General features: G+C 41.1%; 2 protein-coding genes across 2 annotated transcripts; both read right to left on the reverse strand.

Annotated features, from left to right (window-relative positions):
- Positions 1-469: 469 nt before the first annotated feature.
- On the reverse strand, positions 470-7,333 carry LOC306933132 (caspase recruitment domain-containing protein 19-like). Its single transcript, XM_079515173.1, has 6 exons — positions 7,202-7,333; positions 4,976-5,121; positions 3,997-4,153; positions 3,196-3,264; positions 1,385-1,450; positions 470-1,237 (listed from the first exon to the last, which is right to left on the reverse strand). Exons 1-6 carry the CDS (start codon positions 7,206-7,208, stop codon positions 1,116-1,118), a joined length of 567 nt encoding a protein of 188 aa, XP_079371299.1. The 5' UTR covers positions 7,209-7,333; the 3' UTR covers positions 470-1,115.
- A 617-nt stretch (positions 7,334-7,950) lies between these two features.
- LOC306912636 (chitinase-3-like protein 1) lies at positions 7,951-17,163 on the reverse strand. Its single transcript, XM_079489004.1, has 13 exons — positions 17,099-17,163; positions 15,007-15,065; positions 14,705-14,769; positions 14,575-14,604; positions 13,737-13,938; positions 12,950-13,009; positions 12,234-12,384; positions 10,759-10,883; positions 10,545-10,662; positions 10,130-10,312; positions 9,780-9,896; positions 9,271-9,413; positions 7,951-9,175 (listed from the first exon to the last, which is right to left on the reverse strand). The coding sequence occupies exons 3-13, from the start codon at positions 14,727-14,729 to the stop codon at positions 8,473-8,475; spliced, it is 1,857 nt and encodes a 618-aa protein (XP_079345130.1). The 5' UTR covers positions 14,730-14,769; positions 15,007-15,065; positions 17,099-17,163; the 3' UTR covers positions 7,951-8,472.
- Between the last annotated feature and the right edge of the window lie 372 nt (positions 17,164-17,535).

A 17,535-nucleotide genomic window follows, 5' to 3' on the forward strand; every position in this document is an offset into this window, starting at 1 on the left:
AGTGTTTCATGTTGTGGTTTATTGGAGGACCAGCGCCCTCTCTAGTGTTTCATGTTGTGGTTTATTGGAGGACCAGTGCCCTCTCTAGTGGTTTATTGGAGGACCAGTGCCCTCTCTAGTGGTTTATTGGAGGACCAGTGCCCTCTCTAGTGGTTTATTGGAGGACCAGTGCCCTCTCTAGTGCCATTTGGTTCTCTCCCAGAGTTACAGACCTGTCCCTCAAGATAAGTTAAGACCGATATTGATCCCGCAAGGTAAAATCAGTCGCCAAGTACAAGAAACCCTGAGGGTCCCTGTTTTATCATATTTTCCATTTCACTGTATGTGGCATGGATGAATAATCATTAGATTTCTTTAACTTGATAACTTATTTTTAAACTTGTTATACTTTATTTCTTAAAGTATTAAATTGCATTAACCTTTCTTTGGACAAAATAATGTTGAGAACAATAAGACATGACATGACATGACATGACATCAGGCGGTCACTTAGTTTATTAAGTTACCAGGTAACACTGACTGGTGAATGAAGTGGTTTATGAAACACTTGAAGTGTGATCGATATTTGAAGATAGGTTAAGTGCAATTTACCATATTCAATAGAATTTCTGCAAGCTGCTAATGGTGAGCTGGTTGCTGTGCATTTCAAGAGACATGTCAATAAAATTAGTCAAAGGATAAGTTGGATACTTAATTCAGGTTGAATTCAAAGCACTTTATGCTTGCTATATCAATATTGTTCATTCCTCAGAGATGAAAAACATGTCTCTTAATGATCAGCAGTTTATATATAATTGATCCAGTCAAGCATTATACACTCAAGCAATGAGTTAGCACATGGTGGACTGTTATATCTCTTTATATAACAGCCATGACATTCTGACACACATGCAAACACAACATTATGAATGTGTCAAGTTAATCATGTTTTGTCTTCTGGCTGAAAAACGATAAACAATCAAAGTAGCATTAATTCATATGTATAGTTCCGTAAGATTGCAACCTTCTAGCTCTGCTAGTATAGGTGTTTGGCATATTTTGTGGGCTGTTTCCCCCAAAGGGGTTTGGTTCATTTGCCTTCTCATTTAGGACCTCATTTTCTCTTGCATCTGTCCTCAGCATAGGACATCATTACGTCTTTTGCTCCACTTCAGTCCTGCTGCAGAACAGTGAATAAATGGACCTGTAGCCCTCAACAATGTCTTATCATCTGTGAACGCAGAATCCAGGAAAACATCTAGTTGCAAAGAGAAATGAATTAACAACAGCACAGGAAGAGGGATATCCATATAGTCTTTGAATACTTTGATCCCTTAGTGCGTCAACATCGATTGATATTCTGGAATTCTTTCACCCCTGTTTTGCACCATTTCGTATGACTCACCTCCATAATAATAGAGCATGGCAAGGCCAGCAGCAAAGCTGAAACAGCTCAGAAAGAACATAGGTCCTACAGTGACGGAGAGAGAAGTAAATTACTTTTGCACAATGCAAGCTAAATGAACAAAATGTGTCTGTGGGACCTACACACAAGGCCACATGTTGGAGCGGTTATAAAAATCAGCTTGACCACTTCCTAACAGTGTACATTGGATATTTGAAAATGACCTTTGAGCTCACATTGCATCGTGACATTGTGATGTTTTTTCAAAGAAATGTGGGAAAATAATGGAAAGCTTTTGAACATTCTGAAATATTTTAACAACACAAGGGTCCATGGCACAAAGTATTTTCAGGTGGGGGTCTGCAGCCATATAAATCAATTTGGAGGTCCTTGACATGAAAATGTTGGAGAACCACTGGCCCAGAACAAGTGCAACAGCACAGTAGCACGCACGGAATGAGCGGCTTCTCTTTTCTTTGTGCAAGTCTCGTGATTTGGGAGCAAATGCCTCATTAGCGCCAAGGAACGACGGATGACCCAGTTCCCTGACTGACATTACCTTTGACCCAGTCCATGTACCACTAGGCTCATGTAGCCAGAGGACCGGAGATCTCCGCTTAAGTATACGTCTGGAGACATCTGACATTCAATGAAGGTGATAAAACTGGGTCGAAACAGTTCAGAGTTTTAAAGAATAACTGCATGGTAGAACTATGCAAAGATGGTCCTATGGGATGTGATATGTTTGGTTTTCAATGCAGCGGGCAGTGTTCTAGACACTACATTCAATTTAGATGAGTAGTCTACTAACCAAGTCTGTACATACAGTAAGTAAATTTGTAAATAAAATGTATTTTACTAGAGTATTTGTATTTTTGGATAGGCATGACTTTCACTCCACTACATTTCAAAAGCAAATATTGTACCTTTGACATTTCGTATTTGGAAAATAGTGAAAATAGCAGATCTGCTATTTTTCAACATTATTTATATCTTTTTTGAACATTTTAGAAAACATAAAGTTAATGGCTAAATTTGAATACCGCAATGGATTGATATTTAAAAGTAACCTTTGACTAGGAAAATCTATACTCGAACTCAAGTACTGGGGTTGAGTACTTTGTCCGCCGCTGGTCACCAGATGTATCGGCGGGAGGAGAGCTCCGATAGTGTTGCCAGGCGAGACTAACGTACAGTACCACTGACTGTTTAAAGGAATGTAGGACAGAGGCAGCTGATTTGGAAGGGAGCCACACGTGAGCTCAATTGACCCACAAAACCACAGCACTGAATGTAATTGGACCATGAATGGTAGTGCGGTGCAGCGCAATGGGGCCTGCAGAGGGGACATTTGGGGTCAAAAGGTTCAGCGGACAAATACGTTTAGTGAGGAACAAAGCTTGCTTCGGCTTAAAGAGGCTTATTTGAGGCTGCAGATAAGATCAGAGAGGGGGACAGAGGTTCCACCTCCCACCCACGCGAGCACGCACGCAGCCACGCACACACACACACACACACACACACACACACACACACACACACACACACACACACACACACACACACACACACACACACACACACACACACACACACACACAGTTACAACTGCAGACAGCACATTATGATTACACCTCCATACCTTAGAATTATATATGTTTTGTTTTTGTGTTGTCATTCATTTATTTGGTTATTTATTTTTCTTGACTGCTACCTTAAGGCCTGATTATATCACTAGTATAACTTTACTTCAGCTAGCCATGAACGTGATGGTACAGTAAGAAGAAATATGGGAAATAGAGCAGATATACCGTTATTGTTAAGCACATATCTCTGTCGGTGGACTGCAACAGTCTTCGTCCTGTTTGGGTCGGCCATCTCTAGGAGTTGGAAGATAAATGTTAGTTAGTAAGAAACACACAATGTAACTTGTGCATACCGGATGAACTATATGTCCATTAAGGCTAATTTATAAATGTGCGGGCTGTGTTATTGTGCTATTATGGGAAACTGTAGAGAAGAGATGTATAGTGTGATTCGCATAATGTGCCGTAGGATTGTTTACATTGGATAGACTGGATAAAGTTCTTAAACAGATGCAGAAACCTGGTGACACTACTCTAGTAATATGACACAGGAGCCTATTTGTAGGGTGACTGTGGCTCAGGAGGTAGAGCAGGTCGTCCAATGATCCATGGGTCGGCGGTTCGAATCCCGGCTCCTCCTGTCTACATGTCGAAGTGTCCTTGGGCAAGACACTGAACCCCAAATTGCTCCCGATGTGCTGGTTGGTACCTTGCATGGCTTCCGCCGCAATCGGTGTATGAATGGGTGAATGTAATATCTCAATCTATGTAAAGCGCCTTGGATAAAGACGCAATATAAATGCACCATTTACCATTTTAGTCGAAAAGGAGAAATATTTGTCAGCCCCAAAGAAACCCAAAAGATTGTGTTTTGGGGATATTTGCACAACTAACTGACCAAAAAACAAACAAACAAACGAACCCAAAACACACTGAACCCTGGATATCTGTGCGGTCCCTGGACCTCCTAAACCTTCACATCTACTTGCCAGTGTTTTAGAACCCCTACTCTAAACAGCATTGTACCTCTGAGTGTGATTCTAGAGGGCAGGCTACAGTAAACATCTTCAGCATGGATGTGAAGACCTCTGTAGAATTCCTGACATGCCTCGTCACCCTCCCTCTGCAGGTGACTTAGCAGCTCAGCCAATCCCATCTCAGTGAGCATGATCAGGTTCCTGAACTGTATGTAGGATGTGACATAGGACAAATAAATACATTTAATTTTGTACTTTCTAAATGTAAAAAAATTATAATAATACCCGATGCACAAGCTCACAAGACATCGCGAAACGACGCGATGCAGTACTTTTACATAGGCTATATTAACAATTTCTTTACGTCTTTTTTTTGCATGACATGCGAAAAGATCTGTTCTTCTTCTCGATGAGCGACACCATCGTGCGATAGAGAATATTTTTTAAGAATGCAACATGGATCACGTCCAACCCAGAAGTTATCTCAACTGCTTTTTGCATTGGGTTTTATGTAAATAAAGAAAATAAGCTCAAATCTGTGTGACAAGACAACACAACATTTTATATATAGGTAAATTACGTATAACTGGCCGAGCGGTCCAGGCACTAGGCTGGTAATCCAGCCTGACAGCGTGTCGCGGGTTTGAGTCCTGATCCCGATGACCTTTGAGGGAGATCCCCCATCTCCCTCCCCCTTTCCTGTCAAACTACTGTTAATCTATCAATAAAGGCAAAAAAGGCCCAAAAATATATCTTAATAAAAAAAAAGCATAGGGGTCTATAGGTCTATATAGGCCCCCTATCCTTTTCCCGCTCTATACCTAAATAACTTTGCCCCAGAATAGAGAGGCCTAGGGAGGAAAATGGAGGACCCATAAAGGTCTAGCAGATTTAGTACTTTCCTTGAACTGTACCAATTCTGCAAACTGTCAATAACAATCAATCAAAACGGTTCATCTGGTTAAGGATGTTTGTTGGAGCCATCCCATTTGTCAGCAATTTGAGCAGCCATGTGTTAAATGAATCACCCTGTGGGCTTCTTTGTCACTGAGGATCTGAGGATGGATTCTGTTCAGCTGCAGGACCAGTCTGTCCACCAGGTCAGTGTCCATCCGCTGGTCCGAGCACAGGAACTCAGAGTCCCGCTGGAGCCGCTCTTGATAGCCATCCAAGTCTGTCCAGGGAAAACCGAAACTATGAGTTAAGTGAGGACAGAATTAAGGGCCCAATTCCAATGGTTCACTAACTTGGTGCACCGGCACTTGTTCATTCACGTAAAGTCCTCTAGTCTAGGGCTTGAGGGCTGTCCTGTTTGAAATTGGTAAGTCAGTGAGGGCCTTTATGCACACTTTCCGAAAGTCCACAAATCTATTCAGACTTTGGCTAAGAGAATAACTCACAGTTCATAGCGTTACCAGGCAGGGGAATTCGCCAAACGTCAATCATTTTAGTATGCAATATTGCATTGCGGTTAGCACGTCAACAAAGAGCAGTGCTTTCTCACCATTCTCAAAGGAAATGAGGTATAAAAAGGGACACAACACACAAGATAAGTAAATACAGAATATGGAAATACATTTTAACAGTATGAAGTTCATCTAAAGTCCTTGTAGAAAAAGAGTATAGTGTTTAAGTGGATATACTAGCTGTTTGTGCATGCGTGCACGTGTGGGGAAGCTCAGTTTGTGTCAGATGTAGAAGACATTGGGGACCACTGATATGGACCACAGATTTGGACCCTCTTGTAAACAAGTGTAATGCTTTATCAATGCTTTATCAGTGTGTCAAAGGCCCTTAAAACTAGGCTCCAGACTTCCCAAAACAAACGGGTCAGGCTCCTACTTGGCCTCACCCCCCGAACCCACCTCACCCCTGCCCAATTTGACAGGCTGGAATGGCTTAGGGTCGACGACAGAGTACAGCATCTTGCAATGGGTCTGGTCCACAAGATTCGATACACCACCAAGATACCCATGTACCTGTCTAGATACTTCCTTAATGTTAATGAAGTCCACAGTCCACACCCATAACACCAGAGGAAGTGCAACAAACCATGTACAACCCAGATTCTGCAACCCAGATATCTTTTCGCTCCTATGCCACCAACATGTGGAACGCCCTACCAACAGTCATTAAGACATGCGAATCCCTTGACTCCTTCAAAACCTCAAAGGGCACCTACGGACGGCTGCAATTCGAAACTGGCCTCCGTAAAATCTGAATCCCCCCCCCCACCGCCCACCCATTTTTCCCCTCACTGTATATGTTTCTTTTCCCTTTTTACCTCCCTTATGATGAATTCCTGTTCTGTTTTTTTACTATATATAGAAATGTCTATTTGTACGTCTCTAAATGTTTTGATGAATTGAACAAGGTGGACCCTCTTGTAAACAAGTGTAATGCTTAATTGGGTTGTCTTTGTATTGAGTTTGTGCTTGAAATGTACTGTAATTCTGCAAACTGTTAATAAATATTTAAATCAATCAATCAATCAGTCGTCGTTGACAGTAACAGTCTTTGAATTGAGTTGTGCTTTCATGTGAAATGTAACCATTCTGCAAAATGTTAATAAATACTTTAATAAAACCAATAAATCAATCAATCAAAAACTGTTGACTGATATGATACAATGCAGTAGTTACTCACATACGCACGCACGCACACACGCAGGCACGCACGCACGCACACACACACACACACACACACACACACACACACACACACACACACACACACACACACACACACACACACACACACACACACACACACACACACACACAAATTTCCACTGTTTAACTACAGTAAGTAGACATTAATAAAATGATGTGTGAATGGGTGAATGTAATGCACGATCTTTAAAGCGACTTGGATTGCTATTTAAAACGGATAACTGGCGCCATCTTCTGGCGGCACTGAGAACAACAAGGGAATGAACTAATGGTTCTGACGGGTTACCAAATTTCTCCCGATTTATTTATAGTTGGAGAGGGGAAATCGACTCGCTGTGAAATGTGACACTGCTATTGAGGTAATGCCCAAAACCAAGCTCTGAGTTTGAAGCTCAAATGACATGACAGTAAACATCTAAGATTAAACAAGTGAGTGAAAGTTGAAGGGCTGTTTGTTTCAACAATATAGCTGCCTCAAATCACGGTGACTGTCTAAAAATATAGGAATACTACTGGAGTCACTCTGGGCTACTTCTACTCAGAGAGTGGACTTACAGAGTGGCGTAAAGTGTCAACACCAACCTGTCATGCCGATCAACTTTTTAATCGATCGCCTCTCTGCAACCTAGTGCCTCGGGGTAGAGTAGATTCAGTAGAACGTCCAGCTCTTCCTAATGGCACGACCTGTTAGCCTCCATCCTCTTCTTTTTCGCAGTTAAGTATTGAGCCTGGGACCGAGGCTAGTTAGCCCCTGACATCACCAGATTCACGCCGCCCTGCGGTAGGCTACTTCGTCCGTGTCATGAGTCGCACTTACAACAAGGGATTAATTTCTTTCTCTCACCATGCCATATACTTTCACCACTCACTCACTCGCTCAGTGACGCGCACAGCCGCACACTGCACGCACGCGCGCGCGCGCGCGCGCACACACACACACACACACACACACACACACACACACACACACACACACACACACACACTTCTATTCCTAGGCTCTACTCCCATCCAATGTCACTGCTTCATTTAGAAGTTATATTCAAGACTTCAAGTGAATTGTTGACCTCAGTAAACAGCTTAAATTTCTAAATCACATATTATTGCTGTTTTAATGTTTAGCTGTCTTTCTTTCTCTCTGCCAATGGTGACAGAGAGAGGGTGCTAAAACCAGAACATTCACACATTCACACAATAGCAGAAAGAGGAGTAGCCTATAGTATATTCAGAGGGTGGTGCAGATGGCCGTGCGCATAATGGGAGGTGAGCTTCATCTCCCCAGGAATCGTATGAGAAGTGATCAAAGCTCACTATATCATCAAGGATGTTCACCACCACCCCAGTCACATCTGTTCAAGCTGCTACTACAACCACACTCATGAAGAAGACTTAATATGAAGTAAAAGTACCAGAAAGACTTCAGAGTTCTGGCTATTTCTTACTTACTGTGTTTCTACAGGCGACCTCTACCGCAGTATCAAGGGCCAGACCACAAGATTTCTGAACAGTTTCCATTGAAAAGGTTACACAGCATTACTTTAAGTTACAACGCCACAATTGGTTACTATTATGATCTATCCATTTATTACTTACTTACTCCAAGCACACATCGCAAACAGCAAATGAGAAACTATTTACATCGCATGTCACGTCACACAGGAGACAGAGCAAACACCTATAACCTATAACCTTGGTCTTGGACATATTTAATTAAGACCACTCACAGCATTTGCAACTGTCGCAATAAACAAGTTTAGCGCCAGAACTAGCATTTCTGGACGTAGGTAATTCCGTTGGAGCATTGATAGGAGTTGGAGTCTTCCTCATTTATATAGAGGCCATCAGTCTTCCCTCTACAGAAGGCTGCTACTGTCAGGTGCAACAGTGGTGGTGGCGGCAGCAACAGCAGCAGTAGTGGTGGTGGCAGACAGGTTAGGGTTAGGGTTAGTGTCAGGTGCAACAGTGGTGGTGGCGGCAGCAACAGCAGCAGTAGTGTTGGTGGCAGACAGGTTAGGGTTAGGGTTACTGTCAGGTGCAACAGTGGTGGTGGCGGCAGCAACAGCAGCAGTAGTGGTGGTGGCAGACAGGTTAGGGTTAGGGTTACTGTCAGGTGCAACAGTGGTGGTGGCGGCAGCAACAGCAGCAGTAGTGGTGGTGGCAGACAGGTTAGGGTTAGGGTTACTGTCAGGTGCAACAGTGGTGGTGGCGGCAGCAACAGCAGCAGTAGTGGTGGTGGCAGACAGGTTAGGGTTAGGGTTACTGTCAGGTGCAACAGTGGTGGTGGCGGCAGCAACAGCAGCAGTAGTGGTGGTGGCAGACAGGTTAGGGTTAGGGTTACTGACAGGTGCAACAGTGGTGGTGGCGGCAGCAACAGCAGCAGTAGTGGTGGTGGCAGACAGGTTAGGGTTACTGTCAGGTGCAACAGTGGTGGTGGCGGCAGCAACAGCAGCAGTAGTGGTGGTGGCAGACAGGTTAGGGTTACTGTCAGGTGCAACAGTGGTGGTGGCGGCAGCAACAGCAGCAGTAGTGGTGGTGGCAGACAGGTTAGGCATCAATCTGACAAACAAATAATATGTTAAAAGTAGAAAAGGGATTTTTCTGTGAAGCCTTATTTTTGTGTGGTGATTAAATTACGTTTGTATTGTGTTTACCTGTAACCTGAATCCAAAAGAGAACGCAGGTGGCTGATGAGGGGGTACTTCTTGTCCTGTCCGCACACTTCTCCAGAAAAGTCATCCAGGTCAATACTCCATACAAAGGCACCCCCAAAATTGTTGTCCTTCAGGTACTTCACCTGTATAATAGTATATAATTGAACACAACAATACATTTTATATCTAATGCTGCACATCAAAACCACACACTTTTAATCATTTTTGCCTGAATTATATAATCAAATTCAGTATGTAGCTAGTATCATCACTGATATCAACTCATGATATTATAGGTTTTAGGTACATTTAGTTATTTCATCAAGCTTAGCTTTTGTTGAATTATTACGATTTACAACTTCAGTCTTTGATGAAAACAGTAAGAGACAGAACACTTAAAATACATTTAATTATCTCAGAAAGAATAAATCATTTAATGATTACAAAAATAAATTACTCTTGTTTGAGAATGTGTAGTTTGCATCATAACGATTTTTGCTGTACATTACCTTGTTTGTAAAACTTCTTCTGTTTTCAAATCCCACCCATTCTTTGTCTTTGGTTGCAAAAGGCACCATTTGCTTGTCAATCCAGCGCAAATTGGATCGTTGGAAGTTGATACATATCTGTTGGAAGAATGAAAATCTTAGATCCAAAAGATGTGACAAGACAATGCAGTGTAATACCTCTCTCTTCATTCAATATTTTCAGCAATATTAACTGCAGTGAGTATTACTAGTAATAGGCTATGAGTTCAGTATTATTTTAGTATTAGTATTAGTATTGACCATATCTTATGATTCTAAGATCAAAATGGACACTTTGTTATTACCCTTATAGAAATTCAATATTCACAAACCTCAAAATAAGACAATAATCCAGCTTCTTCTGTATAGTATCCAGCAGAGCCAGGACTGCTAGCTGGTGACCCGACACCAGCATCTGCTGAAGATGTGTTAAATGTGATTCCATATGTAGCAAAACCAAGCATGAGTTTTTCAGCAGGAGCTCCTTGTTTTTTCCAGTATTTCATAGCAAAGTCCTGGGGAAAATGTAAAGATGTGACATGTATACACAATCATTTGCCATGTAGGTAAACCCCAGTGAGGTTAACAATCTATTCTAAACCCATACTTATTGTTGGGGTTAAGGATCTCCTTTTCAAGGCACACTGCAGTAAAGCATTGTGTCAAGTACTGTTCTGCACATGATTATTTGTATGTGTTCTGCATACTGGAAAGAAAGTATTTTTGAGTTCTGAGATTTCTACTCACCACATTTTGAGTCTTGCTCTCTTTTGAAGAACTTCTGTACAGAGGACTGAAGTGGCCAGTGAATGGCTCCCATGGTCCATGGAAGTTATAAGTCATGACATTAATAAAGTCAAGGTACCTGTTATATACAATGACACACAGTTATGGATGATAAAATACATGTTGCATTTGGAATGAAGAGCTTATTAGAAAATACCTTGTCACATGAACTCACATAGAAATGTTAAAAATATCATAACCATTGTCAATGTGTTCCTTCTCAGCAGCAACTGCAGCTGAGAGCAGCAGTCTTGGTCTTGCGTTTTGAACTCCTTCCTTCTCAAAGGCAGCATGCAATTCCTACATCCAAATAGAAAATGTGTGATAAACCGCCTATAAATTATGCAATTCTTTGCATGTGTGCGTGCGTATATCCTTTCCCTGCGTATCTCGAGAACGGTAACGGTTTGCTTAAAATTTGGCCTGCATGTCGCAGAGGACACGAAGGGACACAGGCAGAAAGACACATCGAGAAACAGAGATATCCATGCATGGGCATAAAAGGAGTCCTTTTATGCCCATGCATGTATATCTCTGTTTCTCGATTTGTCTGTCTGTCTGCCTGCCTGTGTCCTTTTAAAGGACACAGGCAGACAAGACAGACAGACAGACAGACAGACAGACAGACAGACAGACAGACAGACAGACAGACAGACAGACAGACAGACAGACAGACAGACAGACAGACAGACAGACAGACAGACAGACAGACAGACAGACAGACAGACAGACAGACAGACAGACAGACAGACAGACAGACAGACAGACAGACAGACACAGAACTCTCCATGGGTATAAAACTTACGCTGACAGACAGACGGGTACATTGGGTCTGATAATTGGTGTACTACGGGTATTACTGGAGGGGCATGCGTTCCCAACAGGCATCATTTTCAATGGTCACTGGCTTAGTTATGAAAATGTGTGCAATAAAAATGCAATCCATGTTATGGCTATGGTATGGTATTTGGATGTATGATATGTTCTATGCTCTTGTTGTTCAGCACTTTGTGACCTTGTTCTTGAAAGGTGCTATATAAATAAAGCTTTATTATTATTATTATTAAAACAAAGATGCTGGGCTAATAACATACTGTATCATCTCAGCAGTTTTTAACTCTCTAGCACAATGGTTCCCAAACTAATTTTAGGCCGAGACAGAAAACAGAAATTAGATCTTTGCCCGGGACCCAAACTAGTGAAAATAGCAGATCTACAAGCCCACAATGCGGCGGGATCGGCGATTTTCACTACTTAAACGTTTGTTTACAAATGTATTGACATTCTTTGATTCTCTTTGATTTCTGCATGAAATTACTAAAAATAAATATTGAATAATTTTCAATTCATGAAAAGTTTCGCTTGTTTTTCTTTTGTCTTGAAGGGGAATGTTTTGCACAATAACATAGTCTTTTCATTATGTCTGCCCATGATCTCTGTGATTTATACGTTTGTTTACCTCAGTCACTGATACTAAAATCTAATCTGTGACTTGACACCCATACTGTTATAAAACCAAAATAAAAAGATTTTGAAAAGAAAAACAAAATGTAGGAAACTACAGATAAAGGGATGTATACAAATGTGTCTGCGACCCACAAATGGGTCCTGACCCACTGTTTTGGAACCAGTGCTCTAGCAGACAGGTACCTTGCAGAGCAGGGTGAACCCCTCCTTGTCCTCTTCCCCAGGATACTCCCAGTCCAAGTCTAGCCCATCAAAATCATGCTGTCTCAAGAAATCAATGGCTGACGTGATGAATTCCTGGCGGGTGGAATTGGATTCAACCATTTTGGCAAATCTACAGAGGCATAAAACAACAGAACAAACACTGCAACTGTTAAAGGACCACTTTTCAACATCTCTTCATATAATTGGTCCTCACTAATGTTCATGATAAAACACCACCATTTTTTCCTACTCAGTCTGTGTCTCATAGGAGGGCTTTGGGCAGTTCGGACACCCGTCCACCAGTGACATCATCATTAGGCAGATTTTTTTTAAACAAGATTTGTTTTAAAATATATTTAGATTTTTATTATCGTGAGAACGATGGCTTCAACTTTTGCATTGCAACTTTTCAGGAAAAGAAAGCCTGCCGTTTCTATTAGCTTGGATTCACCATCGATGATGTCACTGGTGGACGGGTTTCTGAACTGCCCACAGCCTTCCTATGAGACACAGACTGAGTAGAAAAAAATGGTGGCATTTTATCATGAACATTAGTTAGGACCAATTATAGGAAGAGAAGTTGAAAAGTGGTGAAGTGGTCCTTTAATGATTTTCTTGCTTCACAGCTAGATGAATTGTATTATCCAACAACACCCTTATGAATATTCATAAATTGCTGAAGTATTTGAACTCACTGTGTAGAAGATCTTAAATCCCACCCTTCAACAGCAAGTAGAGTTTTCAGCTCAGGGTTGCTGCAAAGTACAAAGTAGACAATTATGAATATATGAATATATTATTTCCCCCATATTAAATACATTTAAACTTTTGTTTGGGAGGGGGTGGGGTGAACTATAAAGTGGCACGCAGCAGAGCACATATCTCTGCCAGGTAGGGTTGACAACCGAGGGCTGTGTAAGTCTGTGTTTTGCAACCGTCAGGACCTGAGGAAGCTGCGGTTGGAAATAGCATTGGTACAACGGGTGCTCTATACAGGCACCTCAAAGCAACTGATGCCAATTTGTGATACCAATTTGGGGTTGAGTGCGTAATATTAAAGAAGTAGGTTGGGACTCGGGAGTGGCTTATTGTCAGTATCGGCTGGTAACACGCGGGAGTCTGTCTAGTCACACACACACTCACACACACACACGCACACATGCACGCACGCACGCACGCACGCACGCATGCACGCACGCACGCACGCACGCAGTCCACGCACGCAGACAGACAGACAGACAGACAGACAGACAGACAGACAGACAGACAGACAGACACATAAAACATAATGAAGGTACTGTAACATTTTAACTTTACTCAAGAATTTTCTCTGGGTCATTGCTCATTTGTTCAACAAATACCACAAACAAGATAGGAAAGTTTCAATTAGTAATGTTGTCCAACTACTCTACATCTATTAGTCTCATTGTAACATTGTCATACTTCTAATTCGAATCTGCTAGCATGTAGAGAACAACTCACCAACGTTTGAGTCCATTGAAGTCCTTGAAGAGATCATCCCACGTAAAAGTGGCCAGCTGGTTGGTTTGGTTGATGGTTGCAAAGGCGTAGATCAGGTGTGTACACAGGTTGGGGTCAATGTTAGCAGGCAGGTATCTGCCAGCGCCAGGTCTATACTGGGCCCAGTTGGTGAAGTAACACAGCAGTGGTTTGCTGGATGACACTTTTCAACAAAAAAATAGACATAAGTATAACATAAATGCAATGTATTTCCTCTTGCTTATTGATTCATTATTAATTTTGTACCTAGCTCATTTCAGCTCTATTCTTATATTGCTGCATTCTAAAATGGTTCATACATTACACATTGTAAACATTGTTATGATTTGTCTGAATGGAGTGTCCTGGCAGAGAAAGTATACGATAATAGAGAAAGAAAACAACAGATGGATTTCATATCATGGCATACTGTATGTCCTGGGATACTGTGTGGTGATAAAAGCATTGAACGATGGCCATGGCATCAAGTGTATCAATATGCTTATGCAGATGAGAGTGAATCAGTACATTTACTGGTCGAGCAGATTATTGTCAATTCTATATAACAGTCATGTGTGTTTTGTTGTTTCATAGTTTTAGTTTTATGTTGTTTTGTGATCTGATGCACTTGACACTTTTAATATCATTGTACATGTTACAATGACAATAAAGATCTATCTATCTATCATAACAACATAGCCTATCCTGTCCTGTCTGAAGAACTCTGCATTTAAGCTTCAAGACTTCTCTAATGAGATGGAATCATGTTAGCACATTCTTATTAAATTCAATTAAATAGAATGAATGAATGGACACATACCCACTTGAAGACAGATTAAAAGGGTTAGTCCTAAAAGGAGAAAATCTGTTTTAGTAACTGCACCATACTCAGATAATTAGATTTAATTTGATTAACAATGATTAGTGAGATTTCCGCAAATTCCGCCTACCAGCAACGATGGTAAATCGAGCCATGGTTTATTACAGCGGGTGCTCCTTTTGATAGTGGTCTGAACTGAAATAATGAAAGGAGTATGATTCATCCTTTTAAGGTTTCATTATAATCATTTATTTTTTAGTGCTACATGATAACTATTACAAGAGCCATTACCATTTTCTATTTCTATATTATTCTAGACACAAACACATGGATAATTCTGATACTTTATTTAACATCATATTGCCAATAATTTGATAACAACAGCATGCAAAATACGTTATGTGCTAATAAATAAAAGGAGTCATGACGTACCTGTTTCTTAGTGAAGGACTGGTCCTCCGGGCTTTCTGAGACAACTGGCTGCATCATCTCTGTGGTTTATAAAGAGGCAGATAGAGGATATAGAGGCAGGGTCAATGACTGTATTCCAGCAAGGTCAAATCCAAGACAAGATATTCCAGTGCTATCTTTTGTATTAGCCTGTAGTGACTGACTACTAGTGAGCCATGAAAGGCCCAGAGATAGAGCAGTCTTTGTAATCGCATGTAGATTATTAGGTAGGTGAGGTGAACATCATTGAGAGACTCATGACTGTCGATTATTACTGGCACCTGACCTGAGCATAGGTCCTGATTGAAACTTTGACAAAGATCTGTCTGTGGTACTGGTACCGAATCGTGCCTGTAAATCTCTGGAAGCCTATGGTTTGTTCCTCAGTGAAGTAAGGGTGAGGAACTGGTCTTTTTGGGGTCTGTCTTTGACTTTATTAGTTTCAAGTAACTTGGTCTTACGTTTAAGAAATGGTACCAGGGCTGACACCAAATAATGCTGTCACTCTTTGTGACTGAACACCAGCTTCCACTTGCCCTGTCGTTTGAGGGCCTTATCCCTCAAGGGACAAACGGTGGTATCTTTTCCATGGGGACAGTGTTGCTGCTTGGAGCATACACAAACTCAACAAAGTTGCAGGACCCATGTTCAGGTGTCACCTGTGCCGAAGGTCTCTCAAAACAAGAGCGATATACTAACAGGAGCATATTGGGGAATTTTGGGGCACGTTTAGCTATATTGTCCATTCCACCATTGCACGATACAATTCAAGTTATACCTTGTTGTAAAGGTGACTAATCAACAACATAAAATACAATACCAATTGATATGATTGAAGTCTAGAAAAAATAGATATAGTTAGAACGATTGTTGTTTCCATTTGACCAGAAAGTCGTACTATTTCCTTTAAACACTTTCAACCTGCATCTGTCATTATACCCCAACCACCATGCAGCTGGTTGGTTTGGTTGGTGGTTGAGAAGGCGTAGATAGATCAGGTGTGTACACAGGTTGGGGTCAATTTTATACTTAAGTATAAGATAAGATAAGTATAACAGAAATGCAATGTATTCCCTCTTGCTTATTGATTCATTATTAATTTTGTACGCATCTCTTTTCAGCTCTATTCTTATATCGCTGCATTCAAAAATGGTTCATACATTACATATTGTACACATTGTTATGATTTGTCTGAATGGAGTGTCCTGGCAGAGAAAGTAAGCAGGCTAAGAGGGAAAGAAAACAACAGATGGATTTCATATCATGATATAACTGAGAGGAAAACAGACTATTACCTTGATTCAGGACAGCCTTCAAACATGATATTTGTGCATATTAATCTTCCATACTTCATTTCAGGTCCAATTTAGTTCCATTTGCACACTTGCAAGGGCAGTAAACACCAAGCACAATAACTAATTAAAGATATTGTTCTAACTCAAGTGGAAGGCATGAGTCCACCCTACTTAATGAGACGTGGGGGATAAAGTTATAGTTATTCTTACAATGTAGATGTGGGGTGGGGCTCTATAGATCAAAATAAACGCATAAAGGTATGACATGGCCTGGTGGTGGCCTAATATCAAACGGGGTCCTTGAAATAAAAAAGGTTGAGAATCACCGTCTTACTGTAACTGTAATGTAAATTTAGAACAAGAGTGCAATCTATATTGCAGTTCCCCAGGTTGGCAGAGGAAGTGTAGCGCCCAGGATTACATTAGATAATTGGCAGTGGCACTGGGTGAAAAAACTGGGTTGCAAAATCGTGGGATAAAAACTATAAGAAAAAAATATATATATATTGCAGTTCCTCTTGATGCGCATTTCATCAATCTATAAAAAATGGCTTATATTGCATTAAAAGCCAAAAATTGCATATGAAGCCAAACATATATTTTTTAAGATATTTTGGGGGCTTTTCTGCCTTTATTGATAGGATACAGTGAAGATATATCTTCCTGTCTACAGACAGGAAACAGGGAGAGAGAGACTGGATATGGAGCAATTGGAAGATGGGTAGTATATTTACGACATGGGGTGAATTTACTCTTTAATGACCATACTCATACCTTACCTTTCTCTCTGGTCTTCAACCTTGTTTACCAATAGTTATTTTCTTTGACCCAGAAGAAATATCTGCTTCTGTTACCAGCTGGCCTTGTAGCACTGTCTGTAACTGTAAGTATAGGATATAGTTATCTGTTTATCTCACTCTGCTTTCAAGGCTCTGAATTTGATATGTGTTGAGACTGATAGACTGTAAACATTGAACAGTTTAAGCTGTTAATAAGTATCTTATTAGTGAATAGTCCAAGGTCATATGGCAAATGAAGAGAAAGCATTTTTCATGAATTAAGGTCACACACACGTCACGCACGCACGCGCGCGCGCGCACGCACGCACACACACACACACACACACACACACACACACACACACACACACACACACACACACACACACACACACACACACGCACACACACACTAGTGTTAGTTTCAACCCGGACAA

The sequence above is a fragment of the Electrona antarctica genome, assembly GCF_951216825.1.
Source record: "Electrona antarctica genome assembly, chromosome: 2".
Lineage (NCBI taxonomy): Eukaryota > Metazoa > Chordata > Actinopteri > Myctophiformes > Myctophidae > Electrona > Electrona antarctica.